The following is a 20,539-nucleotide window of genomic DNA, read 5'->3' as shown; positions in this document are numbered from 1 at the left end:
ACCAAATTCAAATGTATTTCATACCATTTCAAGCAGGAAACAAGGCCACCAAATGCAAATGCAGTTTCATACAATTTCAAGCAGGGTGCAAGGCCACCAAATTCAAATGCAGTTTCATACCACTTCAAGCAGGGTGCAAGGCCACCAAATACAAATGCAGTTCCATACAATTTCAAGCAGGGTGCAAGGCCACCAAATTCAAATGCAGTTTCATACCATTTCAAGAAGGGTGCAAGGCCACCAAATTCAAGTGCAGTTTCATACCATTTCAAGCAGTGTGCAAGGCCACCAAATTCAAATGCAGTTTCATACCATTTCAAGCAGGAAACAAGGCCACCAAATGCAAATGCAGTTTCATACAATTTCAAGCAGGGTGCAAGGCCACCAAATACAAATGCAGTTCCATACAATTTCAAGCAGGGTGCAAGGCCACCAAATTCAAATGCAGTTTCATACCATTTCAAGAAGGGTGCAAGGCCACAAAATTCAAATGCCTTTTCATACCATTTCAAGCAGGGTGCAAGGTCACCAAATTCAAACGCAGTTTCATACCCTTACATTCAGGGTGCAAGGCCACCTAATTCAAATGCTGTTTCATAACATTTGATGCAGGGTGCAAGGCCACCAAATTCACGTGCAGTTTCATAACATTTCAAGCAGGGTGCAAGCACACTAAATTCAAGTGCTGTTTCATACCATTTCAATCAGGGTGCAAGGCCACCAAAATCAAATGCAGTTTCATACCATTTCAAGCAGGGTGCAACCCCATCAAATTAAAGAGCGGTTTCATACCACTTCAAGCAGGGTGCAAGGCCACCAAATACAAGTGCAGTTTCATACCATTTCAAGCAAGAAACAAGGCCACCAAATTCAAATGCAGTATCATACCATTTCAAACAGGGTGCAAGGCCACCAAATTAAAATGCAGTTTCATACCATTTCAAGCAGGGTGCAAGGCCACGAAATTCGTGCAGTTTCATACCATTTCAAGCAGTGTGCAAGGCCACCAAATTCAAAGGCAGTTTCATACCACTTAAAGCAGGGTGCAAGGCCACCTAATACAAGTACAGTTTCATACCATTTCATGCAGGAAACAAGGCCACTAAATTCAAATGCAGTTTCATACCATTTCAAGCAGGGTGCAACCCCATCAAATTCAAGAGCAGTTTCATACCATTTCAAGCAGGGTACAAGGCCACCAAATTCAAGTGCAGTTTCATACCATTTCATGCTGGGTGCAAGGCCACCAAATTCAAGTGCAGTTTCCTATGATTTCAAGCAGGGTGCAAGGCCACCAAATTCAAATGCAGTTTCATAAAATTGCAAGCAAGGTGCAAGGCCACCAAATTCGTGCAGTTTCATACAATTTCAAGCAGTGTGCAAGGCCACCAAATTCAAAGGCAGTTTCATACCATTTCAAGCAGGGTGCAAGGCCACCAAATTCAAGTGCAGTTTCATACCATTTCAAGCTGGGTGCAAAGGCACCAATTCAAGTGCAGTTTCATACCGTTTCAAGCAGTGTTTAAGGCCACCAAATTCAAATGCAGTTTCATACCATTTCTAGCAGGGTGCAAGGCCACCAAATTCAAATGCAGTTTCATACCATTTCAAGCAGGGTGCAAGGCCACCAAATACAAGTGCAGTTTCATACCATTTCAAGCAAGAAACAAGGCCACCAAATTCAAATGCACTTTCATACAATTTCAAGCAGAGTGCAAGGCCACCAAATACAAATGCAGTTTCATAGCATTTCAAGCAGGGTGCAAGGCCACCAAATTCAAATGCAGTTTCATACCATTTCAAGCTGGAAACAAGGCCACCAAATTCAAATGCAGTTTCATACCGCTTCAAGCAGGGTGCAAGGCCATCAAATTCAAATGCCTTTTCATACCATTTCAAGCAGGGTGCAAGGTCAACAAATTCAAACGCAGTTTTATACCCTTACATGCAGGGTGCAAGGCCACAAAATTCAAATGCAGTTTTATCCCATTTCAAGCAGGGTGCAAGGCCACCAAGTTGAAGTGCAGTTTCATACCATTTCAAGAAGGGTGCAAGGCCACCAAATTCAAGTGTAATTTCATACCATTTCATGCTGGGTGCAAGGCCACCAAATTCAAGTGCAGTTTCCTACGATTTCAAGGAGGGTGCAATGCCAACAAATTCAAATGTTGTTTCATAACATTTGATGCAGGGTGCAAGGCCACTAAATTCACGTGCAGTTTCATAACATTTCAAGCAGGGTGCAAGCACACTAAATTCAAGTGCAGTTTCATACCATTTCAAGCAGGGTGCAAGGCCACCAAATTCAAGTGCAGTTTCATACCATTTCAAGCAGGGTGCAAGGCCACCAAATTCAAGTGCAGCTTCAAACCATTTCAAGCAGGGTGCAAGGCCAACAAATTCAAATGCAATTTCATACCATTTCATGCAGGTGCAAGGCCACCAAATTTAACTGCAGTTTCATACCATTTCAAGCAGTGTGCAAGGCCACCAAATTCAAATGCAGTTTCATACCATTTCAAGCAGGGTGCAAGGCCACCAAATTCAAATGCTGTTTCATACCATTTCAAGCAAGGTGCAAGGCCACCAAATTCAAATGCAGTTTCATACATTTCAAGCAGGAAACAAGGCCACCAAATTCAAATGCAGTTTCATACCACTTCAAGCAGGGTGCAAGGCCACCAAATTCAAATGCCTTTTCATACCAATTCAAGCAGGGTGCAAGGTCACCAAATTCAAACGCAGTTTCATACTCTTACATGCAGGGTGCAAGGCCACCAAATTCAAATGCAGTTTCAAACCATTTCTAGCAGGGTGCAAGGCCACCAAGTTTAAGTGCAGTTTCATACCATTTCAAGCAGGGTGCAAGGCCAACAAATTCAAGTGCAGTTTCATACCATTTCAAGCTGGGTGCAAAGGCACCAATTCAAGTGCAGCTTCATACCATTTCAAGCAGGGTGCAAGGCCACCAAATTCAAGTGCAGTTTCATACAATTTCAAGCAGGACGCAAGGCCACCATATTCAAGTGCAGTTTCATACGATTTCAAGCAGTGTGCAAGGCCACCAATTTCAAATGCAGTTTCATACCATTTCAAACAGGGTGCAAGGCCACCAAATTCAAATGCAGTTTCATACCACTTCAAGCAGGGTGCAAGGCCACCAAATACAAGTGCAGTTTCATACCATTTCAAGCAAGAAACAAGGCCGCCAAATTCAAATGCAGTTTCATACAATTTCAAGCAGGGTGCAAGGCCACCAAATTCAAATGCAGTTTCATACCATTTCAAGCAGGGTGCAAGGCCACCATATTCAAATGCCTTTTCATACCATTTCAAGCAGGGTGCAATGCCACCAAATTCGTGCAGTTTCATACCATTTCAAGCCGGGTGCAAGGCCACCAAATTCAAGTGCAGTTTCATACCATTTCAAGCAGTGTGCAAGGCCACCAAATTCAAATGCAGTTTCATACCATTTCAAGCAGGAAACAAGGCCACCAAATGCAAATGCAGTTTCATACAATATCAAGCAGGGTGCAAGGCCACCAAATTCAAATGCAGTTTCATACCATTTCAAGCAGGGTGCAAGGCCACCAAATTCAAATGCAGTTTCATACCATTTCAAGAAAAGGTGCAAGGCCACCAAATTCAAATGCCTTTTCATACCATTTCAAGCTGGGTGCAAGGTCATCAAATTCAAACGCAGTTTCATACCCATACATGCAGGGTGCAAGGCCACCAAATTTAAATGCTGTTTCATAACATTTGATGCAGGGCGCAAGGCCACCATATTCAAGTGCAGTTTCATACGATTTCAAGCAGTGTGCAAGGCCACCAAATTCAAATGCAGTTTCATACCATTTCAAGCAAGAAACAAGGCCACCAAATTCAAATGCAGTTTCATACCATTTCAAGTAGGGTGCAAGGCCACCAAATTCAAGTGCAGTTTCATACCATTTCAAGCAGTGTGGAAGGCCACCAAATTCAAATGCAGTTTCATACCATTTCAAGCAGGAAACAAGGCCACCAAATTCAAATGCAGTTTCATACAATTTCAAGCAGGGTGCAAGGCCACCAAATTCAAATGCAGTTTCATACCACTTCAAGCAGGGTGCAAGGCCACCAAATACAAATGCAGTTCCATACAATTTCAAGCAGGGTGCAAGGCCACCAAATTCAAATGCATTTTCATACCATTTCAAGAAGGGTGCAAGGCCACCAAATTCAAATGCCTTTTCATACCATTTCAAGCAGGGTGCAAGGTCACCAAATTCAAACGCAGTTTCATACCCTTACATGCTGGATGCAAGGCCACCAAATTCAAGTGCAGTTTCATACCATTTCAAGCTGGGTGCAATGCCACCAAATTCGTGCAGTTTCATACAATTTCAAGCCGGGTGCAAGGCCACCAAATTCAAGTGCAGTTTCATACCATTTCAAGCAGTGTGCAAGGCCACCAAATTCAAATGTATTTCATACCATTTCAAGCAGGAAACAAGGCCACCAAATGCAAATGCAGTTTCATACAATTTCAAGCAGGGTGCAAGGCCACCAAATTCAAATGCAGTTTCATACCACTTCAAGCAGGGTGCAAGGCCACCAAATACAAATGCAGTTCCATACAATTTCAAGCAGGGTGCAAGGCCACCAAATGCAAATGCAGTTTCATACCATTTCAAGAAGGGTGCAAGGCCACCAAATTCAAGTGCAGTTTCATACCATTTCAAGCAGTGTGCAAGGCCACCAAATTCAAATGCAGTTTCATACCATTTCAAGCAGGAAACAAGGCCACCAAATGCAAATGCAGTTTCATACAATTTCAAGCAGGGTGCAAGGCCACCAAATTAAAATGCAGTTTCATACCACTTCAAGCAGGGTGCAAGGCCACCAAATACAAATGCAGTTCCATACAATTTCAAGCAGGGTGCAAGGCCACCAAATTCAAATGCAGTTTCATACCATTTCAAGAAGGGTGCAAGGCCACCAAATACAAATGCAGTTTCATACCATTTCAAGAAAGGTGCAAGGCCACCAAATTCAAATGCCTTTTCATACCATTTCAAGCTGGGTGCAAGGTCACCAAATTCAAACGCAGTTTCATACCCTTACATGCTGGATGCAAGGCCACCAAATTCAAGTGCAGTTTCATACCATTTCAAGCTGGGTGCAATGCCACCAAATTCGTGCAGTTTCATACAATTTCAAGCCGGGTGCAAGGCCACCAAATTCAAGTGCAGTTTCATACCATTTCAAGCAGTGTGCAAGGCCACCAAATTCAAATGTATTTCATACCATTTCAAGCAGGAAACAAGGCCACCAAATGCAAATGCAGTTTCATACAATTTCAAGCAGGGTGCAAGGCCACCAAATTCAAATGCAGTTTCATACCACTTCAAGCAGGGTGCAAGGCCACCAAATACAAATGCAGTTCCATACAATTTCAAGCAGGGTGCAAGGCCACCAAATGCAAATGCAGTTTCATACCATTTCAAGAAGGGTGCAAGGCCACCAAATTCAAGTGCAGTTTCATACCATTTCAAGCAGTGTGCAAGGCCACCAAATTCAAATGCAGTTTCATACCATTTCAAGCAGGAAACAAGGCCACCAAATGCAAATGCAGTTTCATACAATTTCAAGCAGGGTGCAAGGCCACCAAATTAAAATGCAGTTTCATACCACTTCAAGCAGGGTGCAAGGCCACCAAATACAAATGCAGTTCCATACAATTTCAAGCAGGGTGCAAGGCCACCAAATTCAAATGCAGTTTCATACCATTTCAAGAAGGGTGCAAGGCCACCAAATACAAATGCAGTTTCATACCATTTCAAGAAAAGGTGCAAGGCCACCAAATTCAAATGCCTTTACATACCATTTCAAGCTGGGTGCAAGGTCACCAAATTCAAACGCAGTTTCATACCCTTACATGCAGGGTGCAAGGCCACCAAATTCAAATGCTGTTTCATAACATTTGATGCAGGGCGCAAGGCCACCATATTCAAGTGCAGTTTCATACGATTTCAAGCAGTGTGCAAGGCCACCAAATTCAAATGCAGTTTCATACCATTTCAAGCAAGAAACAAGGCCACCAAATTCAAATGCAGTTTCATACAATTTTAAGCAGGGTGCAAGGCCACCAAATTCAAATGCTGTTTCATACCATTTCAAGTAGGGTGCAAGGCCACCAAATTCAAGTGCAGTTTCATACCATTTCAAGCAGTGTGCAAGGCCACCAAATTCAAATGCAGTTTCAAACCATTTCAAGCAGGAAACAAGGCCACCAAATTCAAATGCAGTTTCATACAATTTCAAGCAGGGTGCAAGGCCACCAAATTCAAATGCAGTTTCATACCACTTCAAGCAGGGTGCAAGGCCACCAAATACAAATGCAGTTCCATACAATTTCAAGCAGGGTGCAAGGCCACCAAATTCAAATGCATTTTCATACCATTTCAAGAAGGGTGCAAGGCCACCAAATTCAAATGCCTTTTCATACCATTTCAAGCAAGGTGCAAGGTCACCAAATTCAAACGCAGTTTCATACCCTTACATGCTGGATGCAAGGCCACCAAATTCAAGTGCAGTTTCATACCATTTCAAGCTGGGTGCAATGCCACCAAATTCGTGCAGTTTCATACCATTTCAAGCCGGGTGCAAGGCCACCAAATTCAAGTGCAGTTTCATACCATTTCAAGCAGTGTGCAAGTCCACCAAATTCAAATGTATTTCATACCATTTCAAGCAGGAAACAAGGCCACCAACTGCAAATGCAGTTTCATACAATTTCAAGCAGGGTGCAAGGCCACCAAATTCAAATGCAGTTTCATACCACTTCAAGCAGGGTGCAAGGCCACCAAATACAAATGCAGTTCCATACAATTTCAAGCAGGGTGCAAGGCCACCAAATTCAAATGCAGTTTCATACCATTTCAAGAAGGGTGCAAGGCCACCAAATTCAAGTGCAGTTTCATACCATTTCAAGCAGTGTGCAAGGCCACCAAATTCAAATGCAGTTTCATACCATTTCAAGCAGGAAACAAGGCCACCAAATGCAAATGCAGTTTCATACAATTTCAAGCAGGGTGCAAGGCCACCAAATTAAAATGCAGTTTCATACCACTTCAAGCAGGGTGCAAGGACACCAAATTCAAATGCAGTTTCATACCACTTCAAGCATGGTGAAAGGCCACCAAATACAAATGCAGTTCCATACAATTTCAAGCAGGGTGCAAGGCCACCAAATTCAAATGCAGTTTCATACCATTTCAAGAAGGGTGCAAGGCCACAAAATTCAAATGCCTTTTCATACCATTTCAAGCAGGGTGCAAGGTCACCAAATTCAAACGCAGTTTCATACCCTTACATTCAGGGTGCAAGGCCACCTAATTCAAATGCTGTTTCATAACATTTGATGCAGGGTGCAAGGCCACCAAATTCACGTGCAGTTTCATAACATTTCCAGCAGGGTGCAAGCACACTAAATTCAAGTGCTGTTTCATACCATTTCAATCAGGGTGCAAGGCCACCAAAATCAAATGCAGTTTCATACCATTTCAAGCAGGGTGCAAGGCCACCAAATTCAAGTGCAGTTTCAAACCATTTCAAGCAGGGTGCAAGGCCACTAAATTCAAATGCGGTTTCATACCATTTCAAGCAGGGTGCAACCCCATCAAATTAAAGAGCGGTTTCATACCACTTCAAGCAGGGTGCAAGGCCACCAAATACAAGTGCAGTTTCATACCATTTCAAGCAAGAAACAAGGCCACCAAATTCAAATGCAGTTTCATACAATTTCAAGCAGGGTGCAAGGCCACCAAATTCAAATGCAGTTTTATACCATTTCAAGAAGGGTGCAAGGCCACCAAATTCAAGTGCAGTTTCATACCATTTCAAGCAGTGTGCAATTCCACCAAATTCAAATGCAGTTTCATACCATTTCAAGCAGGGTGCAAGGCCACCAAATTCAAATGCCTTTTCATACCATTTCATGCAGGGTGCAAGGTCACCAAATTCAAACGCAGTTTCATACCCTTACATGCAGGGTGCAAGGCCACCAAATTCATATGCAGTTTCATCCCATTTCAAGCTGGGTGCAAGGCCACCAAGTTTAAGTGCAGTTTCATACCATTTCAAGCAGGGTGCATGGCCACCAAATTCAAGTGCTATTTCATACCATTTCATGCTGGATGCAAGGCCACCAAATTCAAGTGCAGTTTCATGCCATTTCAAGCTGGGTGCAATGCCACCAAATTCGTGCAGTTTCATACCATTTCAAGCCGGGTGCAAGGCCACCAAATTCAAGTGCAGTTTCATACCATTTCAAGCAGTGTGCAAGGCCACCAAATTCAAATGCAGTTTCATACCATTTCAAGCAGGAAACAAGGTCACCAAATGCAAATGCAGTTTCATACAATTTCAAGCAGGGTGCAAGGCCACCAAATCCAAATGCAGTTTCATACCACTTCAAGCAGGGTGCAAGGCCACCAAATACAAATGCTGTTCCATACAATTTCAAGCAGGGTGCAAGGCCACTAAATTCAAATGCAGTTTCATACAATTTCAAGAAGGGTGCAAGGCCACCAAATTCAAATGCAGTTTCATACCATTTCAAGAAAAGGTGCAGGCCACCAAATTCAAATGCCTTTTCATACCATTTCAAGCAGGGTGCAAGGTCACCAAATTCAAACGCAGTTTCATACCCTTACGTGCAGGGTGCAAGGCCACCAAATTCAAATGCTGTTTCATAACATTTGATGCAGGGTGCAAGGCCACCAAATTCACGTGCAGTTTCATAACATTTCAAGCAGGGTGCAAGCACACTAAATTCAAGTGCAGTTTCATACGATTTCAAGCATTGTGCAAGGCCACCAAATTCTAATGCAGTTTCATACCACTTCAAGCAGGGTGCAAGGCCACCAAATACAAGAGCAGTTTCATACCATTTCAAGGAAGAAACAAGGCCACCAAATTCAAATGCAGTTTCATACAATTTCAAGCAGGGTGCATGGCCACCAAATTCAAATGCAGTTTCATACCACTTCAGGCAGGGTGCAAGGCCACCAAATTCAAATGCAGTTCCATACAATTTCAAGCAGGGTGCAAGGCCACCAAATTCAAATGCAGTTTCATACCATTTCAAGAAGGGTGCAAGGCCACCAAATTCAAATGCCTTTTCATACCATTTCAAGCAGGGTGCAAGGTCACCAAATTCAAACGCAGTTTCATACCCTTACATGCTGGGTGCAAGGCCACCAAATTCAAATGCAGTTTCATCCCATTTCAAGCTGGGTGCAAGGCCACCAAGTTTAAGTGCAGTTTCATACCATTTCAAGCAGGGTGCAAGGCCACCAAATTCAAGTGCAATTTCATACCATTTCATGCTGGATGCAAGGCCACCAAATTCAAGTGCAATTTCATACCATTTCAAGCTAGGTGCAATGCCACCAAATTCGTGCAGTTTCATACCATTTCAAGCCGGGTGCAAGGCCACCAAATTCAAGTGCAGTTTCATACCATTTCAAGCAGAGTGCAAGGCCACCAAATTCAAATGCAGTTTCATACCATTTCAAGCAGGAAACAAGGCCACCAAATTTAAAAGCAGTTTCATACAATTTCAAGCAGGGTGCAAGGCCACCAAATTCAAATGCAGTTTCATACCACTTCAAGCAGGGTGCAAGGCCACCAAATACAAATGCAATTCCATACAATTTCAAGCAAGGTGCAAGGCCAGCAAATTCAAATGCAGTTTCATACCATTTCAAGAAGGGTGCAAGGCCACCAAATTCAAATGCCTTTTCATACCATTTCAAGCAGGGTGCAAGGTCACCAAATTTAAACGCAGTTTCATACCCTTACATGCAGGGTGCAAGGCCACCAAATTCAAATGCAGTTTCATCCCATTTCAAGCTGGGTGCAAGGCCACCAAGTTTAAGTGCAGTTGCATACCATATCAAGGAGGGTGCAAGGCCACCAAATTCAAGTGCAATTTCATACCATTTCATGCTGGATGCAAGGCCACCAAATTCAAGTGCAGTTTCATACCAATTCAAGCTGGGTGCAATGCCACCAAATTCGTGCAGTTTCATACCATTTCAAGCCGGGTGCAAGGCCACCAAATACAAGTGCAGTTTCATACCATTTCAAGCTGGGCACAAGGCCACCAAATTCAAGTGAAGTTTCATACGATTTCAAGCAGGGTGCAAGGCCACCAAATTCAAATGCTGTTTCATAGCATTTGATGCAGGGTGCAAGGCCACCAAATTCACGTGCAGTTTCATAACATTTCAAGCAGGGTGCAAGGCCACTAAATTCAAGTGCAGTTTCTTACCATTTCAAGCAGGCTGCAAGGCCACCAAATTCAAATGCAGTTTCAAACCATTTCAAGCAGGGTGCAAGGCTAACAAATTCAAATGCAATTTCATACCATTTCATGCAGGTACAAGGCCACCAAATTCAAGTGCAGTTTCATTCCATTTCAAGCAAGGTACAAGGGCACCAAATTCAAGTGCAGTTTCATACCATTTCAAGTAGGGTGCAAGGCCATCAAATTCAAGTGCAGTTTCATACCATTTCAAGCAGGGTGCATGGCCACCAAATTCAAGTGCAATTTCATACCATTTCATGCTGGATGCAAGGCCACCAAATTCAAGTGCAGTTTCATGCCATTTCAAGCTGGGTGCAATGCCACCAAATTCGTGCAGTTTCATACCATTTCAAGCCGGGTGCAAGGCCACCAAATTCAAGTGCAGTTTCATACCATTTCAAGCAGGGTGCAAGGCCACCAAATCCAAATGCAGTTTCATACCACTTCAAGCAGGGTGCAAGGCCACCAAATACAAATGCAGTTCCATACAATTTCAAGCAGGGTGCAAGGCCACCAAATTCAAATGCAGTTTCATACAATTTCAAGAAGGGTACAAGGCCACCAAATTCAAATGCAGTTTCATACCATTTCAAGAAAAGGTGCAAGGCCACCAAATTCAAATGCCTTTTCATACCATTTCAAGCAGAGTGCAAGGTCACCAAATTCAAACGCAGTTTCATACCCTTACATGCAGGGTGCAAGGCCACCAAATTCAAATGCTGTTTCATAACATTTGATGCAGGGTGCAAGGCCACCAAATTTACGTGCAGTTTCATAACATTTCAAGCAGGGTGCAAGCACACTAAATTCAAGTGCAGTTTCATACGATTTCAAGCATTGTGCAAGGCCACCAAATTCTAATGCAGTTTCATACCATTTCAAGCAGGGTGCAAGGCCACCAAATTCAAATGCAGTTTCATACCACTTCAAGCAGGGTGCAAGGCCACCAAATACAAGAGCAGTTTCATACCATTTCAAGGAAGAAACAAGGCCACCAAATTCAAATGCAGTTTCATACAATTTCAAGCAGGGTGCAAGGCCACCAAATTCAAATGCAGTTTCATACCATTTCAAGCAGGAAACAAGGCCACCAAATTCAAATGCAGTTTCATACAATTTCAAGCAGGGTGCATGGCCACCAAATTCAAATGCAGTTTCATACCACTTCAGGCAGGGTGCAAGGCCACCAAATTCAAATGCAGTTCCATACAATTTCAAGCAGGGTGCAAGGCCACCAAATTCAAATGCAGTTTCATACCATTTCAAGAAGGGTGCAAGGCCACCAAATTCAAATGCCTTTTCATACCATTTGAAGCAGGGTGCAAGGTCACCAAATTCAAACGCAGTTTCATACCCTTACATGCTGGGTGCAAGGCCACCAAATTCAAATGCAGTTTCATCCCATTTCAAGCTGGGTGCAAGGCCACCAAGTTTAAGTGCAGTTTCATACCATTTCAAGCAGGGTGCAAGGCCACCAAATTCAAGTGCAATTTCATACCATTTCATGCTGGATGCAAGGCCACCAAATTCAAGTGCAGTTTCATACCATTTCAAGCTGGGTGCAATGCCACCAAATTCGTGCAGTTTCATACCATTTCAAGCCGGGTGCAAGGTCACCAAATTCAAACGCAGTTTCATACCCTTACATGCAGGGTGCAAGGCCACCAAATTCAAATGCAGTTTCATCCCATTTCAAGCTGAGTGCAAGGCCACCAAGTTTAAGTGCAGTTTCATACCATTTCAAGGAGGGTGCAAGGCCACCAAATTCAAATGCAATTTCATACCATTTCATGCAGGTGCAAGGCCACCAAATTCAAGTGCAGTTTCATTCCATTTCAAGCAAGGTACAAGGGCACCAAATTCAAGTGCAGTTTCATACCATTTCAAGCAGGGTGCAAGGCCATCAAATTCAAGTGCAGTTTCATACCATTTCAAGCAGGGTGCAAGGCCACCAAATTCAAGTGCAGTTTCATACCATTTCTCGCAGTGTGCAAGGCCACCAAATTCAAATGCAGTTTCATACCATTTCAAGCAGGGTGCAAGGGCACCAACTCCAAATGCAGTTACTTTCCATTTCAAGCACGGTGCAAGGCTGCCAAATTCAAGTGCAGTTGCATACCATTTCAAGCAGGGTGCAAGGCCGCCAAATTCAAAGGCAGTTTCATGCCATTTCAAGCAGGATGCAAGGGCATCAAATCCAAATGCAGTTTCATACCATTTCAAGCAGGGTGCAAGGCCACCAAATTCAAATGCAGTTTCATACAATTTCAAGCAGGGTGAAAGGCCTCCAAATTGAAATGCAGTTTCATACCATTTCATGCAGGGTGCAAGGCCACCAAATTCAAATGCTGTTTCATACCACTTCAAGCAGGGTGCAAGGCCACCAAATTCAAATGCAGTTTCATACCATTTCAAGCAGGGTGCAAGGCCACCAAATTCAAATGCTGTTTCATACCACTTCAAGCAGGGTGCAAGGCCACCAAATTCAAATGCAGTTTCATACCATTTCAAGCAGGGTGCAAGGCCACCAAATTCAAATGCAGTTTCATACCATTTCGAGCAGGGTGCAAGACCACCAAATTCAAATGCAGTTTCATACCATTTTGAGCAAGGTGAAAGGCCACCAAGTAGGGTAAAACCACCATAAACCTAACATAAAACCACACTCACAGTTCAGTAGACATTCAGTGTGTTCAGTTGATTCACAGCTCAGACAGAGAGTCGTGACCTCTCCCTCCCAATCTTGCAGAGATTGAGCCACGCCACACTTCTGTATTTTTGTCCCTCACCCTCCCACCTTAAGGGGCGTGGCCTTCATGGCATGATTGACAGGAGAGAGAATCTCAACATTTTTAAACACTAATAACTCTTTTATTTTTCATCGATGGGAAAAATCCTCATCACCTGATCAGCGGAGGGGGCTTTTATCTAAAATCAACATACAGCGCTAACAAGAAGTGGTCAAGATTAGACTTTTAATTATATAGATAGGTATCCAGTCACTGAGGAACACCAGTTGCATGGACGGGCCACAGAAGGAGGCATTGTTTTCTTTGGAGAAGGTTGTGAGTTGAGTGTGAACAGTGGCCAGCTAAACGGCTACCACACATACAGTTAGAGTTTGTGGGAATAAGTACAGCACAGGCGAGCTCCAGTCACCACTGCACAGTGCGGGGAACCAGGGCAATCCTTTAGCTCAACACCTTTGCTCAGTCCACCTGAACCAACCTCATCTCCTGGTTGGCAAACACTTTAATTCTCCTTCCCATTCCCACACAGACCTTTCTGTCCTTGGTCTCCTCCATTGTCAGAGTGAGGCTAAATGCAAATTGGAGGAACAGCATCTCATAGTTCGCTTGGGCAGCTTACAGCCCAGTGGTATGAATATTGATTACTCTCACTTTAGGTAGCCCCGACATTCCCTCTCTCTCTTTCCCTCCCCCTCCCATGAGACAGGACACCTCACCATTCCACGTGTATCGTGTTACACCAAACGTTTCCCAGACAGTCTCAGCAACTCTGACATCAAAACACAGCAGGCGGTGGATTCAGCAGCTCAGGCAGAACGATTGGAAAGAGAAAGCGTTCACGTCTTTAACCTGAAACACCGGCCGTTTTTCTTGCCTCAGATGCTGCCTGAACTGCTGAGTGTTTCCTGCATTTTCTGGGCCCTTTACCCACAAATTCCCTTCAATCTGCAGTTCTGTTGATTTTCTGCCTCAGGGTATATTGCAGTAACATTGATATCAAGAGCCAACATCTTAATCAATCCATCTTCATCTATTCTACACCAAGTGATGAACAGGTACTTCAGGCTCAAAGCTGATTATTTTAAAGTAAACCCCACATTGCCCCCCCCCCCCCCTCATTTAAATCCAGTTCCACACACGGTAACTAGCAACGAGAACCTTTGTTGCAATGGTGAATGTTTCCAACGGAGAGTACTTTACCAAATGAATCTGTTCTGATGATCTCCACTTGTGAACTGGGCAGAGTGAGAGCTATCGCCATGGCCATATTGTCCACAAGGTCCAATGTGGCTGTTACTACCTTCAGCCTTTCATTTGTGTTCATGGTTTCCAGCAGTGTGTGATTGAGAACCGTGTTTGTAATGGTTTCCATGCCCTGCGGGTGAAGAGAACACTCAATATTTTGGAAAGCAAAACATTGCATTTACATGGTTCAGAAATGTTGAGAGAATATGGGCAAAACATGAGGAAATGGGACGAGCTTAGGTGGGGTATCTTGGTTAACATGGATGAGTTTGGCCAAAGAGCTTGTTTCCTTTCTCGATGTCACCATCATATTGAATGCTGGAAGTCTGAAATAGCACGGAAATAGGCCCTTCGGCCCACCGAGTCCGTGCCGACCATCGATCACCCGTTCACACTAGTTCCATGCCGTCCCAGTTTCTCATCCATTCTCGATACACTTAGGGCAACTTACAGAAGCCAATTAACCTACAAACCCGCACATCTTTCAGATGTGGGAGGAAAGCAAACCCATACAGTCACAGAGAGAATGTGCAAACTCCACACAGACAACACCCAAAGTCAGAGGATCGAATCCCGGTATCTGGCGCTGTGAGGCAGCAGTTCTACCCACTGCGCCATTGTGCCGCCCACAGAATCTTTGTAAATATCCTCGTGACTCTCTCTATCTCAGACGCTCACCACTTTTACCTGAAGATAAAATCGTACGGTTTGTAAAACCTTACCTTGATAGCACTTTCCACGCTGAAATTCTGACACATTTTAGCTTGGAAGCAAACAGTTTTGTTCAGCACGTCTTCTGCAGAGGTTAACTGGACAATGGAACAAGACAACAGTTAGATGTATTGGACTGACCATGCTAGGTCAAACGTTACAAGCAATCGGAAAAAGAGTCTTCCAAATCTACTTGTTAATGTCTGACTATAAAGGCTGTAAAACTGCTTGTGTACAGGGGTGGTGTGAGTGTTATGTACCATGGCAACTCTGAATGGACCTCAAGGCTTAAATGGTGGCAATGACAGGAAGGCGTTGCTTATAAAGAAGGGTTGCCTTTATAAACACAGAACACTGAAGAGTACAGCACAGTAACAGGCCCTTCAACCCATAATGTCAGTGCCAAACACGATGATAAGACCAACTCTTATCTGCCTGTAGATAACCCATATCCCTCCATTCCCTGTATATCTGTGTGCAAATACAAAAGTATCTTAAACACCATGGTCATATCTGCTCCACCCCCACCCCCATCAGTGTATTCCAGGCACCCACTACCCCGTGTATAAAACACTTGCCTCCCCGATCAACTCCTTGAAACTTCGCCCCTCTCACCCTAAAGCTGACTGTCTATCCCATCCATGTCTCTCATCATTTTATATACTTCTATCAGGTCTCCCCTCAACCTCTGGCATTCCAGTGAAAACAATCCAAGTCTGTCCAATCTCTCCTGTGGCTAACACCACCTAATCCAGCCACTATTCTGCACCCTCTCCAGATCCTCCACATCCTTCCTGTAACGTGGCAACCAGAACTATATGCAATGGTCCAAATGTAGCCGAACAAAAGACCTATAGAGCGACATGTACTTTACAGGGTATGGTACATAGTGTAAAACACAAAGTGCTGGAGTAACTCAGCGGGTCAGGCAGAATCTCTGGAGAACATGGATAGGTGATGTTTCGAGGTCGTGAAGCTTCTTCAGTCTGATTGTAGTGGACACTACAATGTGAAATCTTGAAGGATGGTCCCGACACTCAACGTTGTCTGTCCATTCCCTCCACAGGTGCTGCCTGACCTGCTGAGACGCTCCAGCAGTGTAGATCTAATCACTGTGTCTCTGTGGAAGTCAGAGGCCGTTCACATACCTGGTCGTAACTGCACCGCAGCACTGTGGAACTCTGCTTTCCCGAGTCGGAACAATTGAGTGGATCGACTGGTGTAAGAATCACATGGAAGAGATGTCAGTGCCACCTGTAGACTCCACCAGTCACCCTACTGATGTTCACCCATCGGGCAGAGTAGACTTCACCTCTGCCCCTCACCTAGAGCTCCACTATGGTGCTCCCACTATGTGCAGTGCCAGACTGGGCAACCTGAAGTGTTCTCAATATTCCAAGTGTGGTCAACCCAACATTTGCACAATTGCAGCACAACAACTCAGCTGTTGTACTGAATGCCCTGACCAATGAAGGCAAACATGGCATGTGCCTTCTTTGTCACCTTTTCAAAGCACCCAATCAAATTTATAATGCACAATTTCCCACCCAGAGAGCCATGTGAACAATCACTAATCAGTCCCCGCCGTCCCTTCCACAGCTTCTGCCTGACTTGGTGAGTGTTTCCGTCATCTCCAGTTTTGATTCCCTGAACATCAGCTTTCATCCTAAGTCTGCGCTTACCTTGACAAGTCTGGTGCGCCTGTCCCGGCCCTGGGTGATATCCCGCTCCACAGACACAGAGGAAACTCCCAAAGGTGTTGCGACAGATCATGTTGGCGCTGCAGTGATGCCCATGCTCGCATTCGTCCACGTCTGTTGCAGAGAGGAACAGAGATACAAACATCGACAGCATGGATGGTGAGGAGCGAGAGACTGCGATTGACGAGGGAGTGATTCACGGAGTGTGACAGGAGCGCACTCTCACATCCCTGTTACTTTTCACCCACTCTCTGCCCGGCATGATCTTACCCCACACTGAGGGCTGATCTTATAGAGGTGTATGAAATCATGAGGGGACTATTATCTGAATGGTGGCCGATTAGGGAAAGGGGAGATGCAACGAGACCTGGGTGTCATGGTACACCAGTCATTGAAAGTAGGCATGCAGGTGCAGCAGGCAGTGTAGAAAGCGAATGGTATGTTAGCATTCATAGCAAAAGGATTTGAGTATAGGAGCAGGGAGGTTCTACTGCAGTTGTACAGGGTCTTGGTGAGACCACACCTGGAGTATTGCATACAGTTTTGGTCTCCTAATCTGAGGAAATACATTCTTGCCATAGAAGGTACAGAGAAGGTTCACCAGACTGATTCCTGGGATGGCAGGACATTCATATGAAGAAAGACTGGATAGATTTGGCTTGTACTCGCTAGAATTTAGAAGATTGAGAGGGGATCTTATAGAAACGTACAAAATTCTTAAGGGGTTGGACAGGTTAGATGCAGGAAGATTATTCCCGATGTTGGGGAAGTCCAGAAAAAGGGGTCACAGTTTAAGGATAAGGAGGAAGTCTCTTAGGACCGAGATGAGAAAAACATTTTTTACACAGAGAGTGGTGAATCTGTGGAATTCTCTGCCACAGAAGGTAGTTGAGGCCAGTTCATTGGCTATATTTAAGAGGGAGTTAGATGTGGCCCTTGTGGCTAAAGGGATCAGGGGGTATGGAGAGAAGGCAGGTACAGGATACTGAGTTGGATGATCAGCCATGATCATATTGAATGGTGGTGCAGGCTCGAAGGACCGAATGGCTTACTCCTGCACCTATTTTGTATGTTTCTATAAGTTTAGGAAGCTGAGGGGCAACTGTTTCACTCAGAGGGGGGTAGATATATGGAACGAGCTGACAGAGGAGGTAATTGAAGCAGATGCTTTAATAACATTTAACAGACACTTGGACAGGTACAGGGATAAGTCAAGTCAAGTCAATTTTATTTCTATAGCACATTTAAAAACAACTCACGTTGGCCAAAGTGCTTTACATTAGTGCAGGTACTAATGTGCTACATACAGTGGTACATAGATCTAAAAATACCTACATAAATACATATGTACAGTGCTCCCTCAGAGGACCTAAAAAAAGGCTTGAGAGTAGAAATAGTTTTTAGTCTAGACTTAAAAGAGTCGATGGAAGGGGCAGTTCTGATGGGAAGAGGGATGCTGTTCCACAGTCTAGGAGCTGTAACCACAAAAGCACGGTCGCCCCTGAGATTAAGCCTAGACCGCGGGATGGTCAGTAACCCCAAGTCGACTGATCTGAGGGACCTGGAGATGGTGTGGTGAGTAAGCAGATTTTTGATGTAGGTGGGGGCAAGCCTGTTAAGTATACATAAAGAAGGAGCTTGAAATTTATTCGGAACCGCACAGGGTGCCAGTGGAGAGAGGCCAGAGTCGGGGTGATGTGGTTCCTTTTTCGGGTGCCAGTCAGGACTCACGCTGCGGCGTTTTGAACCAATTGCAGGCGGGACAGGGATGATTGGCTGATGCCAGTGTAAAGGGTGTCTAGACGGGAGGAGATAAATGAGTGGATGATCTTTTCCAGGTCGTCAAATTGGAGGGATTGGTTTATTTTAGCTATCGTCCGAAGCTGGAAGAAGCTAGCTTTTACCACGGCATTGACTTGTTTGTCAAATTTCAACGTGGTCAAATATCATGCCAAGGTTTTTGACGTGAGGTTTGAGTAATGGGGTAAGGCTTCCAAGGCTGCCTGCTATCATAGAAAAATAGAAACATAGAAATTAGGTGCAGGAGTAGGCCATTCGGCCCTTCGAGCCTGCACTGCCATTCAAAAAGATCATGGCTGATCATCCAAATCAATATCCCTTACCTGCCTTCTCTCCAAACCCCCTGATCACTTTAGCCACAAGGGCCACATCTAACCCCCTCTTAAATCCAGCCAATGAACTGGCCTCAACTACCTTGGGACGACAGATGGCACAATGGGCTAAGTGTTCGGCTGGCGGCCGGAAGGTAGCCGGTTCGAATCCCGCTTGGAGTGCATACTGTCGTTGTGTCCTTGGGCAAGACACTTCACCCACCTTTGCCTGTGTGTGAATGTGTGTGAATGTGTGTGAGTGATTGGTGGTGGTCGGAGGGGCCGTAGGCGCAGATTGGCAGCCACGCTTCCGTCAGTCTGCCCCAGGGCAGCTGTGGCTACAGAAGTAGCTTACCACCACCGAGTGTGACTGAGGAGTGAATGAATAATGCGATGTAAAGCGCCTTGAGTATTAGAAAGGCGCTATATAAATCCCATCCATTATTATTATTATTACCTTCTGTGGCAGAGAATTCCACAGATTCACCATTCTCTGTGTAACTCATTTTGATTGAGTCCAAGGGACCGAGCAGGATGATCTCAAACTTACTCTCGTTTAGTTGGAGGAAGTTCTGGGTCATAAAACACTTTATATCCTCGAGGCAGTGCATAAGGCTGAGTAGATTAGATCGGTTGTTTGGTTTCAGGGGGAGATCGAGCTGTGTAACTTCTGCATAGCAGTGGAAGGAAATGCCGTGCCTTTGAATGACTTGGCCCAAGGGGAGCATATACAGGGAGAAGAGAATGGGGCCTAGGATGGAGCCTTGTGGAACCCCGCAGCAAAGGCTAGCTCGGGAGGATAAAGAGTTGCCTATGTTTGTAGAGAAACTCCTATCTTTGAGGTAGGAAACGAACCAGCTCAGGGTTGATTTCTGAGCTGGTTCTCTGAGCTGGTTCAGTGCCATCAATACCAACCCCGTACTGGAGACGGTCAATTAGGATGGTGTGGTCAACAGTATCAAATGCTGTGCTGAGGTCGAGAAGGAGCAGGATTGCACAGTCGCCGGAGTCGATGGTGAGAAGCAGGTCGCTATATACTTTGAACAAGGCAGACTCTGTGCTGTGGTGGGGCCTGAAACCTGATTGGAAAGTTTCCAGGATGGTATTTTGGTGAAGGTAAGGCATAAGTTGACATAAAATTACCTTTTCAAGGTCTTTTGTAAGGAAAGGCAGTTTGGAAATAGGTCTCTAGTTGCTTAGGCAAGGTGAGGTCTAGGTTAGATTTTTTCAGGAGTGGCTGGACCCCTGCATGCTTGAAGCGGGTAGGAACAGTGCCAGTGGCCAGAGAATTGTTGATGATGGCGAGGATGCTGGGACCAGCTATTGCAAAGACATCCTTCAGAAGGGCAGAGGGGACAACGTCGAGGGGGCAGTTTGCAGGTTTCATAGTGGAGACCAGCTTTACAAGGGAGGGTAGAGTAACGGGTTGGAAACAGTCTAATTTTGAAGAACAGACCAATGAGACAGCTAGGTCATGGATGGGAGGGGAAATATTCGTTCCGATGTTCTTAACTTTGCTGGTGAAAAATGTAGTAAATTCTTCACACTTAGCAGGGGACCCAGCTAAGCTGGTACTGGGGGCAATACAAATGGTACTGAAAATTTGGAGTTACCACATGACCGCTGCTTCCAAGGGCACAGCCTGGTCCACATCTCCATCTCCCA

General features: G+C 44.6%; 1 protein-coding gene across 1 annotated transcript in view; it reads right to left on the bottom strand.

Moving 5' to 3' along the window:
• LOC116981643 (adhesion G protein-coupled receptor E2-like) overlaps positions 1-20,539 on the bottom strand; it is a 73,177-nt gene that overhangs the window by 32,786 nt on the left and 19,852 nt on the right. Inside the window, exons 10-13 of the mRNA XM_033034729.1 lie at positions 16,746-16,877; positions 16,212-16,279; positions 15,075-15,161; positions 14,308-14,482 (exon numbers count right to left, since the gene is read on the bottom strand). Coding sequence (XP_032890620.1) covers positions 14,308-14,482; positions 15,075-15,161; positions 16,212-16,279; positions 16,746-16,877 — 462 coding nt within the window. The remainder of the gene's footprint in view (positions 1-14,307; positions 14,483-15,074; positions 15,162-16,211; positions 16,280-16,745; positions 16,878-20,539) is intronic.

This window comes from Amblyraja radiata, chromosome 15 (genome assembly GCF_010909765.2).
Source record: "Amblyraja radiata isolate CabotCenter1 chromosome 15, sAmbRad1.1.pri, whole genome shotgun sequence".
NCBI classification, from domain to species: domain Eukaryota; kingdom Metazoa; phylum Chordata; class Chondrichthyes; order Rajiformes; family Rajidae; genus Amblyraja; species Amblyraja radiata.
This window is presented reverse-complemented; position numbering and strand designations above follow the sequence as displayed.